Below are 20,497 nucleotides of genomic sequence, written 5' to 3'. Positions count from 1 at the left end.
CCTCGTTTAAGACATAATATAAAACTTGTAATTAACCCTCTACTTGCGAAGACAACCATCTGACAACCATATTTCACTGATAAAAAATTAATTACTGAAATGGTCTATAGTTTTGACATCAATCACATATAAAAAGCCACTAATCATAGTAAAATGTAATAATTAGAGTGTTAAAGAAAAAATATTGTCAATAAAAAAAAAAACCACTGGTTCGTAGACCACCATTTTATTTATAAAATATAAGCAAGGCATACATCTTCTTTTGCTGAGACTTTTCTTTCCCAATAATTACACCAAGAGGGCCTTGAAATGCATCAATTATAAAACACACTGAAATGAAAACATTTTCAAACTTTACAAATACAAACCAGTGCTTTGTACAAGAGTTCTCTATGAAGTTCACAATGTAAAACACTTCCACTGATGGAATATAAGGCACGTTCAGTTTGTTATGTTGTAGAATTATTTTTGCTTTGCTGGAGACTTTTCTCTTCTCCAGTGTTGATTTTTCTTTGATTCTCTGGAATGTTCAGAGTACCTACTAGATTTTTCCCACCGTCTCTCAGAACCATTCTGATACCTATCTTCGTCACTTTTAGATGTTGAATGTTTTCTATTCTTTTCCCTTGACTTTGATCTTGCTTTTCTTCTAACACTTTCACCATCATGACTTCGAATTCTATGTTTCTCATTTTCAGGAAAAGAACTTCCTCTCTCTCCTCTCCTCTTTTTTGGATCACCATGCTTATTTTCTAAGTCTATGTGCATTTCTTGGTCTCGGTCATTCCCAGCTCTATGGTAACTATTTCCTTCGAAAGGAATACTTCTGTCTGATGTGTGTTTTGTTATGGGATCTCTCCAATTTGGATCTCTTGAGCTCTGACCTCTGTGTCTTTCTGACCTTCTTTCTCTTTCAATCCTTGTTTCCTGGTGCCATTGTTCTGCAATTCTTTCTTCTTTTCTCTTATCATTTGCTTGTTGGTGCCTGATTAATTTATCTACTTCTTTACTTCTGGTCTTCCCTTGCTCCTTATTTCTTATATTTTTAGCTGTGTGAAAATAAAATGAAGTTAACTGTAACTTATTTTAACTGTAACTTACAATTTAACAGTATTTACAGATACAGTTACTCTTTTACATAAAATGAAAACAAAGCCAAACTGATTAACTGTAAGTCTGATAGAATATCTGACAAGATATGTAACTTTATATATTCAATATATCAATATTAGTTACCAAAGTACCACTCAAGACAATGAACAGAAACTTTTTTTTGCCAGACCTCTGGGTCTGGGCACTATCCCTGAGCTTCTTTTACTAAATGCGAGTGCTCTACCACTTGAGCCACAGTGCCACTTCCAGCTATTTTTGAGTACTTTATTGGAGATAGTCTCATGAAGGTTCCTGCCTGAGCTGGCTTTGAACCACAATTCTCAGATCTCAGCCTCCTGAGTAGCTAGGATTACAGGCATGAGCCACTGGCACCCAGCATGAAAAGAATGTTGTAAAAGTTTTTTGGTGTAACTAGAAATGTTACACTTGCACTTACATAATTTAACCTGAAATAGAAATTCTAGCCCATATACATTATGTCATATTAGTTTCATTATATCATATTAATTCTGGCTGTGGTACATAATCAAAACACAATGATCACCCACCACATCATGGATATCACTTGCTAAACATAGGGTGGGATGCACAATTGGATTCTTGACAGCATAAATCTACAAGATTTAAATAAAACCCTTTTTCTATGAAAGCAATAGTTTCTAGTACTGTCAGTCACTAGCTTAACCAATAAAAGAATCTGTTAGGATTTATAGTCACAGACTTTATGAGAGCAACACAGGTTTAACTTCTGAAAGGACTTCTAAAAAGACCTTGAAGGATTTAATATAATCACAAATACAAATATAAAACACTGGGAAATACTTTAGCATTTTAAATCCTAAAACAAACTTTGTTATTTTACCTTTGTTATTTAACTACTTGGGTACATAATAGAAGTACTTAGATGACTAAAATTTTAAAAATTCTTACATATCAAAACCAAATGTGGGAGAATTATTTTACCAATCAAAGTACTCTAGTAAAATTGTAAGTAGTAAAATAAGGTAGATTAATTTTGCATCAGCAAGCTTCCTTACTGCTGCAGTTCATGCTGTGCTATCCTATGTTCTCAGAATGGACACCATGAAATACATTGTGTAGAATTAAGAGGTAAACGTTGAATGAACAGTATCTGAATTATTTCAATTTAAGGAAATGAAATTGTGCTCTAACAACAGAAAATACTGGTTGACTATAAATCCGATAATCCTACAATTATGGAGTTCATACAGTATATAATATATGTAAAACACTCCAAGATATAGCAAGGTAGAGAATGAGTGTAAAGATTAACCTTCCAACCTAAGACTCCTGTAAAAAGTGAAATATGGCATTAAAATAAAATAAAATAAATATGTATTTTACATAAGCAGACAGTCCTTTACCCACATAAGACTACAATTCAAGAAAGCAGAAATTGGGTAAAAAAAAAATCTTTAAAAACTGAGCAAGAATCAATCTTGAAAAAAGTGTTTCACAACAATATCTCAAATTGTGATAATGAAGACCAAAAGATCTGTGCTTTGCAGAAAGCAACTAGAAATAGCAGAAAGACTTAAAATCTTCTGCTTAAAGTTGATGATGATCTGAAACAATTTCAGGTGTTAGAATGACAGGAAGTATCAAGTACAGGCAGACCATGTGTCGAAAGATCACAGGAGTCAAGCAGAATAAACTCCTAGCTGCCTAAAGTGAAATAACTTCAATAAGATAAATGATAGCACTGGTCTTTAAAATTCAGAAAAAGATAATCATGAGTGAATACTAATATAAAATTATGATTGAACAAATAAATGAGGGAAGAGAGGCAACTCTTTTTTACAGAAGAAAGTCACTTACTACATTCAGAGTAGAAAATTTTTTGAAAATCACCATTAGGCAAAGATCATAGTAAATGTTGCAAAGATCCAAAGGAAGCTGCCAAAATTAGTAAGTGAAAGCTGGAGGATAAAGATTTGCATAGTAATAGTTTCTACATAAGTAATAAAGTATCTCCATATGAGATACTAGTAGAAGAACACAGCTTCTGTAAAGACATCAGGCAAATATGATCTTAATCCAGTGATCAAATTAATATTAACAAAACTAAGACAAAGCAATATGATGCACTTAGAACATGTCTTTTCTATGGTATGCTTGACAAAAATGCCTACCCTCATGCTAATCAAGAGAAAGAAGCAGACTAATTTATATTGAAGGATGGCAAAAATAAGTGACCAAAGAACTGTACAACACTCAGAGAGCCTGGGAGGTAAGAGAGGCTGAGAAGAATGTAGTTAATTCACACAGGATCTTGAAAAAAGAAAGAAGACATATGAGTTCGTTGATTTCTGATCAGCTCCTTCATTTCTGGTAACATCCAAGTAAGGCCTGCAGTTCAGTTTTACTACAGTTTATTTGGACATGATAGAAGAAACAGGACCAAATGTTCACATAGGGATTCCAAAGGAGGATATTCTTAGGAGAGGATCACAAACGCTCAATAGCCAAGTGCATCTGATCATATAAAATGATGCTTATCAAAATGAACTCCAAGAAATGGAGGTTTTCTTTTTTTGTTATTTTGCTTTCTGTTTTCCCCTTTTTTGCTCTTTTGATTCCTGTACCTTTTATCTTGTATGCAAATTTATATATTTGGGGAGGATTAAAGGGAGCACAGAAATGATGGGACAAAGGGTGAAATAATATAGCAGTGAACTTGTGGGTAGGAGGCCGAGAGGGAAAAAACTGGGAGAAAATGAAGAGGTGGCACTGTTCAAAAGAAGTATACTATCTGACTTATGTAACTGTAATCCCTCTGTATATCACTTTTACAATAAAATTATAAACGCAATATTGTTTTTAATACTGTTCCAAAAATACTGTTCCAATGTTAATTCAGGTATTTCAGTTCATAATTAAAGTATGTTTATGTAAGAAGCTAACATTGGAGGAGTTAGATTGAAGGTGGATGTAGGTTTTTGTACTGCTTTTGCCAATTTTCTTATCAGTGTGAAATCAGCTCAAAATGAAAAGTTAAAAACATAAAGGAACTGTTAAAAAATGAGAACTAGAAGGGCTAAAAATTAAGAAGACAGAAACACACAAAAGCTGGTATTCTATAGCTAGTTTCTATCGGGAAACATTTTCAGGGCTGCTGAGGGCAAAGACAGAAGACAGAAGAGCTCTCTGACAGCCTCTCAGGGTTGCAAAAACAAGAATAGCACTAGTTAGTACACACACACACACACACACACACATACAGAGTCTACATGTGTATATGTATATAGTATATATACATAAAATGTAAGTACATAGACTATATGTACATACATATATATGTGTTTTATGTAGCAAAAATGAATATGCAGAATACAAAAAGAACTACAAATCAATTAAAAAGTTAACTTAATAAAACTAACGGGAGAAGGGGAAGAGAAAAAATACTTAAGCAGCTACCTAGCAAGAAGAAGAAATATCTGAATGGCTAATAATTAAGTGCTGCTCAACTTCACTAGTGATAATGAAAATGTAACTTAAAACTAAAACTACAATGCAATATTACTGCTAAAATGGCTAAAATTTTTAAAAAGGCCAAAATATAGCTGAAAGGAATAACATGGAATAATCACTTAGAATTACAACAGTGATTCCATCTGAAGGTATATAACCCAAACGCCACACACAAACATATATTTTTCTCAATTTAATAAGAGGTTATGCCAGAGCGGAATATAAAATGACCTGCCTGCTTTCCTACTGTCCTTGTGGGCACTATAATCTGATAGGTCTGACATGCTCTGTCTTGTGTGCTTACTCCATACTACCTCCAGAATCAACCAGTGACCTATCAGAATCAACTAATGATCCAGAGTATAGAGCTAACTGCTGATCTGGACTGCAGACCTAGAGTTGACAACAGGTATGTACCAAGAGAACACACAGACTTTTAAATCACTTGGTGACTTGGTATCAGCCACCTCCAGCTTTTTGGAATAAGCCAGTGAGGCCATAAATGATTATAGTAAACCAGCTCAGTGCTTCCTCAAGAAACAAGAGTCTATCAGTTTATCTTTCAAACAAAATTACTATTAGCTGTAAGTATCACTGTGCTACTTATCCATCATTTCCTAAGTAGGCTCTAGTTTTGAAAATGCCTACTAGACCACACTATTGGGCGATTACAATTAGTGAACAAGGATGCCTGAGCTAAAGAGAACAGCAGGATGGTACTTCTGGACAGGTATTATCAACTGTAACCAGATCAGAGATAGGCATTTGTTTCTTAGGTCTGTGACATTTAATGTAAGCATAATAAATGTTCACTGGGATTGAAAAAGATGAAAAAATGTACAACCTACTAAACATAATAGCTTAGTACAGACTATTTTTAAGTATGCTCAGAACACTTATAATTGCCTATAGTTGAGCAGTGGGAAAGAGTATTAATGATTGAAAAAACAGGAACTAAGCTAGACATAAAGGTGTTCATATTGCCTAATTCCATGGTTAAAACATACAAAACAGCTAGGCATGGTGACACATACCTATGATATGAGAACTTGGCAGGAGGGTAAGAGTTTACAACTACTTTGGGCTCCATAATGAGTTTGAGGCAAACCTCAACTAACTAGTGAGAGGCTGTACGAAAGAAAAAAAAAATTCAACCCTCAGTTAAGTTCCTGTGCCTTATCCTTATAGTCCTAGGTACATAGGAAGCTGAGATCTAAGGACCAGAGTCCAAAACGAGTTTGGGCAAGAAAAGTCTATGAGACTCCAAGTAACCAGCAAAAAAGCTAGACTGAAAGTATGGCTCAAATGAAACAGCACCAAACATGAGCAAAAAGCCATGTGAGAGCACCAGGTATCATAGGGATGGAAGGTGAGTAATAACAGGAAACAAAGAGAACTTTGGGTGAGTACTAGCTATAGCTATATGGTTATATTCTCTATATAAATTCATCTAACTCATGAGGTATACAACGAACAATAAATGCCAATTACATAAATCTTTAATACTAAAAGTAAAAAACTAAGATTTCAAATATAAATATCAGGAAAACTACTCTAAGAATAGACATTCATAGACATTCAGATGGCATTTGTCAAAAGTATTTTCATTTTTATGAAGTTAATTCCAAAATACCATTTTAGTATTATAAATGCTGTAATCCACTGAAGACTTTAACAGTGCTAAACATTTTTATTATTAGGTGTGGCTTTTAAATAGCACATTACAAATACCACTAGTGATCACTAGTTAGAAAAAGGAGATTAAATTATAAATGAGCTTCAATACCTGAGGATGAGCTCTGACTGCCACTGGAGGAGGAGTCACTCTCATCACTGGAAGAGTCTGAACTGCTCTCACTGCTGTCAGACGCAGAGTTCGAGGAGTCTGACTCTGAGGAGGATGAGGCTGAAGAGGAAGAGGTCAGGGAGGATTTATTTTGTTCAACATCTGGTTTCTGTGCCACGATGACTTTGGGTGTATTTTTGAGATGCTCACGCAATTCATCCCTAATTGAAAATATAATCTGTTAAATTATGCCTCAAAAAAGCAATTGTGAGTTAATTTTGAAATTTATTTTGAAAATAAATTTCTGATAATCCTTACGTTAAGCCTCCAAGCCCTATAGAAGTGAAGAAGTTGATGGCAAACCGTGTGTTTCTTGGATTGTCTCGGGGTAATAATCCTTCAAAGAAAGGCTGTAGAGTTCTGAAAAAGAAAAAAAAAAAAAAGGAAACAAAGAGACATGTAAAGATAAACATGCAATGGCCTTCAACAGTCTTTCAGATTTTCCATATATTAAATTAGTAAGTGAAATGCAATCAACTAAGTAGTAAATATGTTTATAGATTAAGCCACAAGCTAGGTAAATGAAAGAAATAGCATCAAGTAACAACTTGCTAAACTCGATTTCCATAATTACACAATAGAGGTTTCTGAAAGACTTCTGATATATGAATATATCAACACACGAAGTTCAGACAAATGCATATATATGAATGTTTAGACAAACATGTATGTACAAGTATGTATTTTATGTGTGCATGCAGTATTTTTTAAAATTTCCTTATTTTCATATGTGTGTGTGTGTGCATATACTTCATATTAAGAATGAGGGAAAAGTCTAAAGCCCAGACTAAAACATGTTTAATGATTAACTTACTCATCCTTTAATCTTGCATTAAGTTTAGGAAGACCCATATATTCACACAGTTCTTGGAAAAATATTTTGACAAAAATTCTACTTGATGATGTAGTGGTTTCTTCACTCAGTTTTATACACTCAAGAACCTGAAAATTGAAGTTAAAAAACATTAAAAAGACAACTTTATTTTGTTTTTCAGTAGGTACGATGAAGTGACTATAAGTATAGGGATCCCTTAATACTTATTTCATCTTAAACTAGAATTATCTCTGAATATCTTTTCTGATTTTTATTACTAAGCAAAGTTTAGACATTCTCTACACTATTTTCAAAATTTAAGCTGTTAGAAAGTAAATTCATTCTTTCTTGAGTAATTGGCCTTTTATAGCATGGATGATATTTTCTCTTGAGCATGTTAACATTGAGGTACACACACTCACTTATACACAATAAAAGTAAAGAAAGAAAGAAGGTCGCTCATGCCTGCAATCCTAGCTACTAAGGAGGTTGAGATCTGAGGATGACGGTTCAAAGCCAGCCTGGGCAGTAAAGTCCGTGAGACTCTTATCTCAGATAAACTACCAGGAAACCGGAAGTGGCGCTGTGGCTCAAGTGGTAGAGCGCTCGCCTTGAGCTGAAGAGCTGAGGTACAGCACCCAGGCCCAGAGTTCAAGCCCCATGACCACACACACACAAAAAAAAGGAAAACAAAGAAAAAAAAGAATGAAGGTATATTCTGAAAACTAAGATTGTAGCTTAAAAACAAACTCATAAAGAAATATTTTGGGGCAAATTAACTTGCAGTTTTTTAGGTTCTAGTGATCCATTGGTTAGTCAACTGTTAAAAACAAAATTCATTTTCTTGAACAGCAAATATCAGTTAAAGATTAATTAAGTTTCTGGGTTGGTTTACAAATGTCCATATAACTAGTTAGATATACCTAAAATTTAATATACTACAAAAATCACCCCATGATTACAAGTTGAACAGTATCTTATTATGTTATTAGTTTATGGTTTTCTACATTTTATTCTCTTTCTTTTTGGGCTGACTCCCTCCCTCCTTCTCTTCTTTTTTTTTTTTTGTCATGGGGCTTCAACTCTGGGCCTGGGCGCTGTCTCTCAGCTCTAGCTCAAGGTTACTCTACCACTTGAGCCACAGTGCCACTTCCAGTTTTCTGGTGGTTAATTGGAGATAAGAGTCTCCTGGACTTTCCTCCTGGGCTGGCTTTGAACCACGATCTTCAGATTTCAGCCTCCTGAGTAGCTAGGATTAAAAAAGTGTGAGCCACTAGTGCCTGGCTCTTCTCTTCCTTTCTAAATTCCATTCTCAACTTTTGATTGCCCAGTACTTCTCACATGACAAGATATATAGGTTGTAGCTAAATTATGGTGATTGAATGAACAGTAGTTATACATAAATAGCAGCTTAGCGAATATAACTCCAATTCTAATCCACTATCCATTTCCCCATTAAGGGTGTCTTTCCTTGCTGTAACTCTGACAATAGGATCTCTTCCCTACAGGATACTCATCAATCAATGTACACACAAAGGCACATATCTTTCTAGGACACTTTTCTTGAGTTCTAACAAGAGGAACTATGAAAAGCTGGGAAACAGGCAGAAATTCAGAGACACATGTGTCACAAGAGGGCAACTTGTGTTTCTCCTTTGTGACACATGGCACAGATCTATGTAACAGAGAGAAGACTTATACCTAGTATTTCCTCTGAAAACAGTCCTAGTCATCACTATTAACCAACATTCTGGTTTCAACTGTTGTACACTTCTTATTCTTACAAATTATAACTTACCTCCCCCCTTTTTTTGCTTATGTGGTGCTGAGGAATCAAACCCAGGGCCTCTACCACTGAGCCATCTTCCCAGCCCATAACTTACCCTTTTTATCCCATGCTACATGAATATAATCTCAAAGATAAACGTTATAGAAAAGTATACTACAAATGTCATTTTAGTTCACATGTCTTAGTAGGATTAGTGTAGAGAGGGCATAATTAATACACATTTGAGAATAACAGAGGATGAGGAAAGAAGAATATTGACCCAACTACTTACACTCCATGGAAGTGAATCCGTGTATAGTAAGTGAGCAAACATTTTGGCAACATTTCTCAATTTGTTTGTCTCCAAACGATGGATAGTGTCGTACTGTTCTTTGAATATACTTTCAAAGGATTCCATGTATTCTTTTTTTAGCATGCAAAATCGCTAATAAAAATTGAATGTCAGTATCAGTAAAAACTGAATTGCAACTGTTATAAGCACATTCACCTTTGTAATTTAAATCTAAAATAAACATATTTTACTTCCAAAAATATATCATCACTAGACTTTTTCTGTTTACAAGATGCTCAAAATGGAAGTTTGATATATGATTTCTATCTGCCTGGATTTATAAACTAAGACAAAATTAGATATGTAGTTGACCCTTGATTCATGCATTAGTCTAGGGGATATACTTCTACCTTTTAAGTTTGAGTTAAAAAATATTGTGGGATTGGGGCATAGTTCAAGTGTAGAACACCTTCCTAGCAAGCACCAAGGACTGAATTCAAGTCCAAGTACTACACAGTAAAACAAGGTCAAGTTTTACTTATATTGCCTACTTTTAATAACTGTTTTGAGTTTTTTGAAACAATATTTAATTGTGCAATAATAGGAAATTGCTACATGAAGAATTTTAAGAAAATCTGGAGGACTGATACGTGAAGGTACTGCCAACATATAGTAAGGAAGAAACAAAGGAGCAGGAAATCTAAGCAAGGAGGGACAATTTACTTCTGTCAGAGCTATGTTGTCATAGTAGAACAGGGCAGAACATAAAGCAAAATCATTCATTCATGCCAAGATTTCCCTTAGGGCTTCTGTTAGATTCTAATAGAGGCCAAAACTCACCCCAGCTAATAAGCCAAAAAATTTCTCATATGTCCTTTGTTGAGCACAGCAATCAAGTATCATATTACATAGTTCTTTCTGTTTGGAAAAAGTCACAGTAATTATTCAAAATACAAATACCCTATAAACAATTAGTCTGGTTTAGAGGATCTAAGGCTATTTATATGATTAATGATAAAATTCTAAATTCATATTAATATAAATCATTTCTAAAAAACCTGGCACATGAAACAGGTATGTCAGCAGAGACTAAATATATGGTAACCTAAAAGGACCCTAACATTTTATACACTTTCCAAATATAATAAACAAGAAAGAACACAGTGAGTCTTTGCAAAAACATGACTACAACAACTTCACTTGTAATTTAAAAGACCTTACTCATGGTTAAAAGGAACAAATGTAAAAAAAAATTAGAAAAACAAAGGAATAAAAAAACGTATCTTGGAGTTCATTTCGATAAACATCATTTTATATGATCATATGCACAGCTATTGAGCCTTTGTGATCCTCTCCTAGGAATATACTCCTTTGGTCTCACTATGTGAATGTTTAGAGTCCTTTTTAATTTATCATGTCCAAGTGTAAATTTTTGTCTTTTACCACCCATTGCACATTCTAACTTTTACAAATGAAGGAAACCATGCAACCTATGCTTCTTTGGGTCTGGCTTTATATATTTACTTTCTTTAAATTTAGAAAGCACTCCTATAAAAATAAAATATGAATTTTTTAAGTTAATTTTTATCTGTGTATCTTTATTTGGATCTAATGTCATAGTTAATAATACATATATAACCTAAGAAGTAAATCAATAAGCATTTACTATGCTCATCTATGTAAATAATGTTAAGAGATTTTGATGAGGGCCCTTACAGCAAGAGATCAGTAGGGGTCCTAAAAAAGCAGATAATGGATACTCTAGAACTCTGCAGTCCAGCATGGAATCAACTAGGCATATTTGCATTACTTAAAGTTATATGCTGTTTGCATTACTTAAAGTTATATGCTATTTGCATTACTTAAAGTTATATAAACTAAAATTTTACTTAAGTCATATTAGCCATATTTCACGCAACCCTCACATGTTTAGTGGCTACTGTACTGGTTAGGGCAGAATAGAAATATTCTGTCCAAGCAGGAAGTTCTGTTGGACAGTACTACCCTAGGAACAAAAAATAATCTACCAAGAAACAACCTCAACAGAGGTCTCACTTTAAAACATAATAGTAATGTCATCACATTGCTAACATTTTTCTTTTTAAAGAAAACCTGTCACTACTCAATTAAAAAGTGCTTATAAATGCATCAGTCCAGAAAAAATAAGCTTTGTCAAAATTCCATATGACACTGAAAACTTTAAATGAGGCTTTTCTACATTCCACTGTATTATGTTAACTTGATTTATTAAAATTCACTTTCAATTTCTCTTACTAACAGTGTTGTACAATACAGCAGTTAATTAGATTTTAAACAATAAAACATGGTAATGTGCCAATAGCATTGCTAACAGCACTACTCGAAAAACAAATTAATTTCATCCCTAGACTAAATACAATTATGAGTTATTCCCTATGGCTTATACTAATAAAATATTTTAACATTTCAATTAAATATTAGAGCAATTTTAGTAGTCTACTGAGTACATAAAAACTAAAGCACTATGATACTTGCAAGTACTCTCAAAATATGTTGAGGTTAAGTTCTAGAACAACTACCCTTTGGATTGATGTTTATGATGTAACTGTATTATTTAAATAATGTAACAAGATCATACATTAATTATAACCTTTCCTAATTATAGTGTTGAGTATAATTTTAAAGGTTAATTTACTATTTACTTTTCCAAAAATGATGTATCAATTGCAGCCAGAATATAAATAGGAACATCATTATTACTATATTATCAAATAATTTTTTTAATTCGAAAATATTTGTTTTTCCTCAAAATTCTACAGCACAGCATTTTAAGAACAAATCTGTATTACAGAATAAGGATTAGAAAGTGTTTTCTCCAAAGTAACTGGTAGTACATATTGTAAAGGTTAGAGATAAAATAATCTCTGTTGAAATTACTTATTCTACTACCATGATGTGAAAACAGCCATGAGGAAAGGGAGATAGCTCAATTAATGGTTTTATTCTAATAAAACTTTATTTTATAAAACAGGCAATAGGTCTAGGTCACAGATCATGATTACTGCCTTACAGCAAAGAAATTACATCATCAAGGAAGGAAATTACATCTAATAGTAACTTAGCTCAGAGAATCAAGAATTAAAAACTGAGCAGCTTCTTAGAGTTGATACATTCAATCTAATATCTATGTGGAATCTACTATATGTAAAGTAAAGTGAAAAGTAAAACCAACAAAGCCTTGGCTCAGGTTCAAGGACCTAAATATCTATAGGTGTAGAGAACAATAAATACAAGACCATTAGTAAAAAATACAAGACAATTTACTTACCAATTTGGTGTTTATTATCCTCATCATTAGAGTTCTGATATTTTGAAGACTGAGGTACAGTGAGTTATAAAGGGAATGAGTCCCATGGGGTAAAGAAAAGGCCCTATACGTACTTTATAAATCTCTAAATCACTGAGCTTACAGAGAGTCTGACATAGAATATGTCAAATGAATTAATGAATGAAAAACAACAAATTCTACGTCCAACTAGTGCAATGTAATAGTATATACTATTCTCTTTATAATTTATATAACAAAGTAATTCTTTAATGCATAAAGGGATGGATCAGGTAATTTATAAAAGAACACACTTCCTACTATGACACATTTGATTTATACGCAGAAATTCTATATAAAACGTGATTGTTCTCAAGGCTGTCTTTCAATAGTTAATCAGATAATTTAATTTAGTGGAATAAGTAGCATTTTTAAGATACCCTTAAAAGACCTAAACTTTGAATTAGTGTTTCTATTTATAAAAACTGTCTTAAATATTTTTATAAGCAATACATATTAATTATAAAAGCATTATTAACATACTGTTTGACTTTCGGGAAACTCCATTTTCAGCAATTTGTGGGCACATTCTTCAAAATCTAAACTATGGAAAGATAAAAAGGAGATAAGATGGTCACAATAGGTTAAAAGCTTGCAGTAATGAACTAAGCTCTCTTTAACTGAACATACAAGACTATTTTATACCTTTACTATTGTTTTGAATAAGTTTTTAATTGGAAAATATAAATCAAACACAGCTCTTAATTCCAGAGAATGAAAAAAGAATGCATACCACAGCATGGATAAATCTGTAATTAGGATAAGTAGAAGTCAGATATGAAAGGCATACATAATATAACTGATCTATTTATATAAATGCTCGAAGTAGGTAAGTCTATATACAGAGAAAGAAGGTGAAGGGAATAGGAATTAACTTAGTTTGGCATGATGAAAATGTTCTGGAATTATTATTGATGGCTGAACAATTTTGTAACTATGCTGATACAACTAGCTGTGCACTTGAAAAGTAATTTTATTACATGTAAATTAAATGCCAATTAAAAAAGATTTTTATTCTCTCAAATGAATTAACCTGAAGCTATATCTCATTAAATTAAAGTATCTGTTATAAGGTGAAGAAATACAATAACTCAGACTTTCCCAATTATGAGTATCCAATGTGTTCAGTTCCAAACTGATTACTGAAGTAAAACAGAAATAAATTCTTAAACATAAGTAAAATCTTTTCCTTCAAATTGTGGAGGACAATAACTTCACATAAAGAATTTATCCTAAAGCTTAGAAAAAACAGGATTCTCAATAATGAGGGATAAAGAAAAGTAAAGCTTTAAAAAACCTTAGAGCCACACATATTTGTGTGACACATATATTATATATTACATAATATATGATATATGATATATATGGTAAAAATTTTTCTGGTCCTGGGGCCTGAACTCAGGGCCTGTGCACTGTCCTTGAGCCTCTCTGTGTTCAAAGCAAGCACTCTATCACTTGAGCTACAGCACCACTTCCAGCTTTTTCTGTTTATGTGGTAATGAGGAATTGAACCCAGGGCTTCATGCATGCTAGGCAAGCACTCTACCACTAAGCCACATTCCCAGCCCATATGATACAATTTTTGAGAAATATGTTCTTATTCTTCAGTCACAAAATAGGTAGCTAAATTAATAACAGCCAGAAGTACGAACATCTGTAGCTAGGTGTTGGTGGCTCACATCTTGTAATCTTAACCACTCAGAAGGCTGATCTAGAGGATCCTGGTTCAAAGCCAACTATGGCAAAAAAAAAAAAAAATCCTCAAAACTACAAGTCAAAAAATAACCATCAAAGGGCAAAGCTGGAGGTGTGGCTCAAATGGTAAAGAGCTAGAGCAAGCAAGCTTAAGGCCAAGTTGAACCCCCAATACCTACAAGAACAAAAACCAAAATACCTGTAGATAACAATCCTGATATAGGTTCACATACCTAATTAGCATTTCAGCATGACTTAGAGACAAACTGATTCCATCCTGTCATTTACAGAGAGAAGACTCAGAGGTATTTACGAAAAGTTAGACTTGAACATTCAAATATGCTTTCAATGGAATGCCTGTAAGTTTTAACTTGAAAAGCAGTTTCTTAAAATGTACACTATGTTTAGAAATGGAAGGAGAATTCCCAATTGAAACAGGACTAAACATAAAGTTTCTCATGCTTACATTAAAATCTCAGCATGGAAGAATGAATGAAATTGTATCTACTAAACACTGAATGCTTTTACATCTTTTGAAACTGCTAAGAATTGCCACTAATTGCTAACTAAAAACAGGAACAGGTGAACAACATTCCAGGGGGTCAGCCTGACATTCTAGTTATTGTCATCATTTAGACGAGTTATTTTATTCATACCAAAATGCAGGCCTTCTACAATTTATGAAAAAAATCATCAACTTGTAAAGAAAAAAAAGCATGTGTTTCCAGAGTTTATACAAATTAATTTTAAAACACTTTCAACACACTTTGCCTAAGAGAATTAACAAATTAGGTGTGACTGAGGAATAATGTTAATGTATGCCCTATGTAGAATGTTCAAACTTTCATTTCTTTGAGATAAACAGTATAAAAATCATTATTAAATGAAATATAATCATTATAAATCTGGTTTTGCAGTAGATCTCGATTTCTCAGGTTTTATTACATACAGGGGTTCATGAAAACTACTGGATCCTATAATCTAGGATGGCACAAGGCAATGGAATAAAGAATAAAATAAAAATGAATTCAGGCAGATTTTTTTTAACAATATAGCAATAATAAAAGATATTAAAACGTGATTTTCTTTTCTTTTTCTTAATAGAGTTAAGTTTTCAGAAACAAACAATAACAAAACCCTGATATTTCTGAAAATATTTAACAAGTTAAATATATGATAAATTTTCCTACTTTAAACAAAATCTAATTAAGTATTCTATATTAGATATATTCCTTGTACTTATTTTACTCTTAAAGCATATGATGCTTTTCTATACCTAAGACTGTTTTGGCATTGCAGTAATTATTAAAGTTTAGTTGAGATATTACATCTTAGGTTGGAAAATCAAAGATTTCTGAGTTTAGAACAAATCAGTAATGTCTGAGGAGAGAGTAGATAAAAAGGCATTACTAAATTACTCTCTTCTTGACATGAGGCTTTCAAGTCGTGTTAAAAAATGATTTTGTCGGTGTCCAATTTTAAAACTATAAATTGGCAGGGACATGATAATCTTCCTTCCTGTGATACTACTTTATTTTCAGTAGTAAAGCAAACTTTATAGCCTTATATTTTACATAAATATAAAGAGCAATTTTAAACAATTTTAAACAATACGAAGAATACAAACAGTTAACAAAAAGAAAGAAAAAACCTGCAGTTTGCACAAAGGTCAGCTGTCAAGAATTTTGTTCACAAGATGCTCCAAAATCAACTGCTTGCCTCACAGCCATGAAAATTAATTATTTTATTCCATCTAGCCTATTATACTATAAACATTAGCATGTCACTGCATTATTTCTGGAATCTATTTTTCAGATAATATACTGCAAGCACATCTCTAGCTAATCTCACTTCACCTAACATTATGTCAGAAAATTTGTCCACATTTATAACACTAATTACTTGAACTTTCAGTGGGGACATAAGGCTTTCCATAGTCTTCTCATGGAAGGTTGATCAGGATACCTTGTTTACAAGTGTAGAAATGTCACAATGAAATGCTCCTTTGTACAAGTATACTAATTAAATTTTTTAAATGTAAATTCTAAGGAAAGTGTACAAATCAATGTCTATGTGTTTCTGAAAAATCATGAAGATTAGCACTGCTTTTTCAAAAATAGTAAGTTACTTATTAATAGTGAGTAACAGCACTTCTTAGTCTAGATATTTGATAAGTTAAATTAAGTTACTTTAAACATGCTTAGCTCCTTACATGATTATCCCATCCAAGTACTTTAAACATTTGTCTATTAAACTTTTTTTAATTTAATTTTATTGTAAAGGTGATATACAGAAGGGTTAGTTATATAAGTAAGATAAGTAAGATAAAGAGTACTTATGAGTGTAATAACCTTTGACAAATACAATCAGTGGCATTTAGACTGAATTTGATTGTTTCCAAGTCTTTCCATTTCCTTACAAATGGTGTTCTTTCTGATGGAAGCACAGAATTACACACACACACACACATATATATATATATTATATATATGTATATATATGCATATATATATGTATGTATATAAAATGGAATACACACACATACAACACACACACACACACACACATACACACCACATTTTCTTGATCCATTCATCTTCTGAGGAACATCTGGGTTCCATATCTTAACTATGTTAAATAATGCTGCAATGAAAGTGAAGTAAGCCAGACCCATGGTTTCCCTCATTTGTAATAATTAGCGTATGTTTAGGATAGTCCCAGAAGAGGATCACAATAGCACAATAGCTGTGTACATATGACCATATAAGATGATGCTAAGTGAAATGAACTTCAAGATATGGAAACAACAGGTATTTATTTGTTGTTGTTTTTAATGTGCTATGTGAAGTTATTTCTTTTTTCTTTTGTTTTTCTTTCCCCCACGGTTTATCACTTATTGTCACTGTATTTGATTTTGGTATCCTGTGTAGTGTATATACATTTATCTGAATTAGGGAAGGGAAGGGACAACAAAATGGTGAAATAAAGGACAAAAGGCAAATCAATGCAACAGCGATACTCAAGAGACAGTATGCTGGAAATGAACTTTACAACTTGAGGGGGATGCACTAAAGAGGCGAGAACGTGGAAGAAAAACAAAGGAGGGGGGAAACAATGTTTGACAAGAAATGTACTCACTACCTTACTATGTAACTGTAACCCCCTATACATCACCTTGACAATAAAGTTAAATTAAAAGAAAAGAGAATTTGCTGTGTACTGTTTACTGTTAAGATTTCTTTAAAAAAAAAAAAAAAAAAAGACAAGCAAGTTTCTATTAAAATATTAAAGGTTGTGTTCTGGTAGCTCACGCCTATAATTCTGGCTATTCAGGAAGCTGATGTCTGAATATCATGATTTGAAGTCAGCCCAGGCTAAATAGTTCTTGAGACTCTATTTTTATTAACCAGAAAAAAAAGCTGAACTGCCAGGGTAGCTCAAATGGTAGAGTGCCAGACCTAAGTGAAAAAGCTAAGCAAGAGCTTGAGGCTCTGAGTGCAAGCCTTGGTGCTAGTACATACCCACAAACTATCCCAACGTTTAACAGCTTTTCATGTAGAAAGGAAGTAAGTTAAACCCCAAATTTTCTGTTCTGCTTTTAATATTCCTGTGTTTGAAGATGAATCTGGAGCCAAAGTTGTCAGACTAAAAACATGATGACTCGTACTTATGAATCATTATTGGTATTACACCATACTAAATGGAAATATACAAAACCTAAGCAACAAAATGGAGAATACTAAATCAACAGGCTGTTTTGTATACAAAATAACAGATGCACTAAGCATTTAACATCCTCAAATACATCTTCAAAATGAAACTCATAGTCTTCAAAGCAAGTAGGTTTTATTTTCATAACATTGTCTTCCTTGAGATCACTGCAAAGGGTTCTCATAACCTTCCTAAATCTAATTTCCAATCCCATTTATATTCATGTGCATCTGCACAAGAAGTTTCTCAAAGTCATCACAATCACGCTTCTCTCCTACATGAGAATTAGAAACCAAATTTTAAAAACATATATCCAACATTAAATTTGCATCATGCAAGAACTATGTTAGCTTTTAATATTATTTTTAGGGTTTTATTAGTAGTATTTAACTCTGAGAAATGACATAGCTAAAATATCTAATATAACACTATTTTTAAATAAATAATTTACCCTTGAAGCAAAGTATGGACCTAAAAGCTCTGGCAAAGAACAAGATTTGGGAGGAAGTATTCCAAGATCTCTGATATGGTGTCTAAATAGTATCAAATTTTGTGTTCTCAGGTTCTAAAATGAATCTCTGATCCTAATCTCTCTCATCATCCATTATTCAGGAAAGAAAGAAAGAAAAGGAAAGGAAAAAAGGACCAACTAAGCTATGGTGTCTTACCTTGACTGAATAGCAAGATATATTGTACGACGGAATGAGACTAGATTAATTTCTGTTTTGTCATGAATAGTCATTTTTTGTCCTGAAAGAAATTAAAAGTAAACTTATGAAACTACAAAAACAAACTTGAAGAAATGACAATGTATCTCTGCCTATCTTTCCACAAATCTATTTAGAATCTTCCAGAACTTAATAGTACTCTTTTCTACTGTGTATACTGGCATTTACAGTCACAAGTAATTGCTTCAAGTTTTTCTGTTCTATGATTCTCTTAGCTCAAAGCTCAGAACTCTGTGTCATCCGCTCATTAGAAAAGGCTACACTCTTGCTCTTGTTTGGTAAAATATTATTTCCAGAACAATAAACAATGTTTTGATAATTTAAAGAACTACAATTTATAGGAAGAAATTCAGTTTAAGAGAATACAGGTTTTGTGAATCAAATATAAATATTTGTGAAGTTTCTCTCTCTCTCTCAGATTTTGTGGGTGCAGATAATCCAACTTAGGTTGGTATTAGTGTTACTGACAGTGTTCTGGATTAGGTGTTATTCCAGGTTCCTGATATTTCAAAGAATTGAGTAAAACACACCAGGAATAATGAAGAACCACAAGTTTACTGAAGAAAAAGTACAGAGAATGAAGTGAGCATAAGCTCTGCTCAATGGGAGTGGGACTACGCAAAATCATGTCTTATACTGTGTTTTGTTCTGGTTTGTTTTGTTTTGTTTTTGGTGCTGGCATGGGGCTTGAATGCAGCCATGGCCAGAGGGATGTTTTTGCTCAAGGCTAGCACTTGCCCTACAACTCTACTTCTACTTTTTGGTAGTTTTAGTGGAAATAAGAATCTCACAGTCTTTCTTGCAGGGCTGGCTTTGAATCATGATCCTTGGATCAGCCTCTTGAACAGCTAGGATTATAGACATGAGACACTGAAGCTTGGCTTATATTGTTGTTTTTTATTTGAACAGCATAAAACAAAGAAATTTTAAATTAAAAGATATTATGTGGGCAAGTTACATGACTTAAAAACAACAACACTTGGAAATAGTGAAAGCCACTTTTATAAAATAAGTTATAGAACAACAATTTAGCTGTAGACCAAACTAAAATGTTAGTATTTTTAATATTTGGAATATATAATCCATATAAATAACTGGTTTATACATGTCCTGATATATGAACTGAACAGCACCAAAGTAGAGTTCTAGACTCATTTTTCTGTGTAATAATCAACACTGAAGAGGAACAATATCATGACTGCTTCTGTATAAATATAGCTTTTGGCCTCCCTATTCTATTTTGCCAAAAAGAATAGCAAGTATCTAGTCATTCATATCTGTCACATGTTTGCCAGGATTAAATAAATCATGTGCACTTAACATGAATAGATTTCATACACTTTATAATATAATCAGAGGCCTAAGATGTCAAATTGAAAGTATGCTGATATTAAAAAATGCATTTCTTTGTTAATATTCCTTGGGGCCTAGGTTCACAACATAAGTACTAGAGTGCTTGCCAAGTGTGTGCAATCCCTAGGTTTAATCCCTAGCATGACAAACAACAACAGAAAGACTACTCTTGGGATGAATACAATTTTTGTGTGACAATTTTGTATTTTGATGTTTAACCCACTAGATACCACAAGTGTTCCTTCCAACATCCTCCCAGCAGATTGAGAACACTGGTTTATATTATTTCTTTGGAAATTTAATTAGAGTATTGGTACTATT

The 20,497-nt window shown here is 32.9% G+C and overlaps 1 protein-coding gene across 4 annotated transcripts in view; it reads right to left on the bottom strand.

The window, feature by feature from the left end:
• Positions 1–210: 210 nt before the first annotated feature.
• The window catches only part of Cwc22 (CWC22 spliceosome associated protein homolog), a 58,385-nt gene continuing 38,098 nt past the window's right edge, over positions 211–20,497 (bottom strand). For all 4 annotated transcript variants that reach the window (XM_042688298.1, XM_042688296.1, XM_042688299.1 and 1 more), the window contains 8 exons: positions 18,764–18,845; positions 13,173–13,233; positions 10,166–10,243; positions 9,326–9,478; positions 7,266–7,393; positions 6,710–6,811; positions 6,392–6,612; positions 211–1,049 (listed from right to left, as the gene is read on the bottom strand). In XM_042688298.1, coding sequence (XP_042544232.1) covers positions 463–1,049; positions 6,392–6,612; positions 6,710–6,811; positions 7,266–7,393; positions 9,326–9,478; positions 10,166–10,243; positions 13,173–13,233; positions 18,764–18,845 — 1,412 coding nt within the window. In that variant the 3' untranslated portion in view covers positions 211–462. The remainder of the gene's footprint in view (positions 1,050–6,391; positions 6,613–6,709; positions 6,812–7,265; positions 7,394–9,325; positions 9,479–10,165; positions 10,244–13,172; positions 13,234–18,763; positions 18,846–20,497) is intronic.

Source organism: Dipodomys spectabilis, unplaced genomic scaffold, assembly GCF_019054845.1.
Source record: "Dipodomys spectabilis isolate Male_0828 unplaced genomic scaffold, ASM1905484v1 ptg000115l, whole genome shotgun sequence".
NCBI lineage: Eukaryota > Metazoa > Chordata > Mammalia > Rodentia > Heteromyidae > Dipodomys > Dipodomys spectabilis.
The sequence above is the reverse complement of the archived record's forward strand: the minus strand, read 5'-3'. Positions and strand labels throughout refer to the sequence as shown.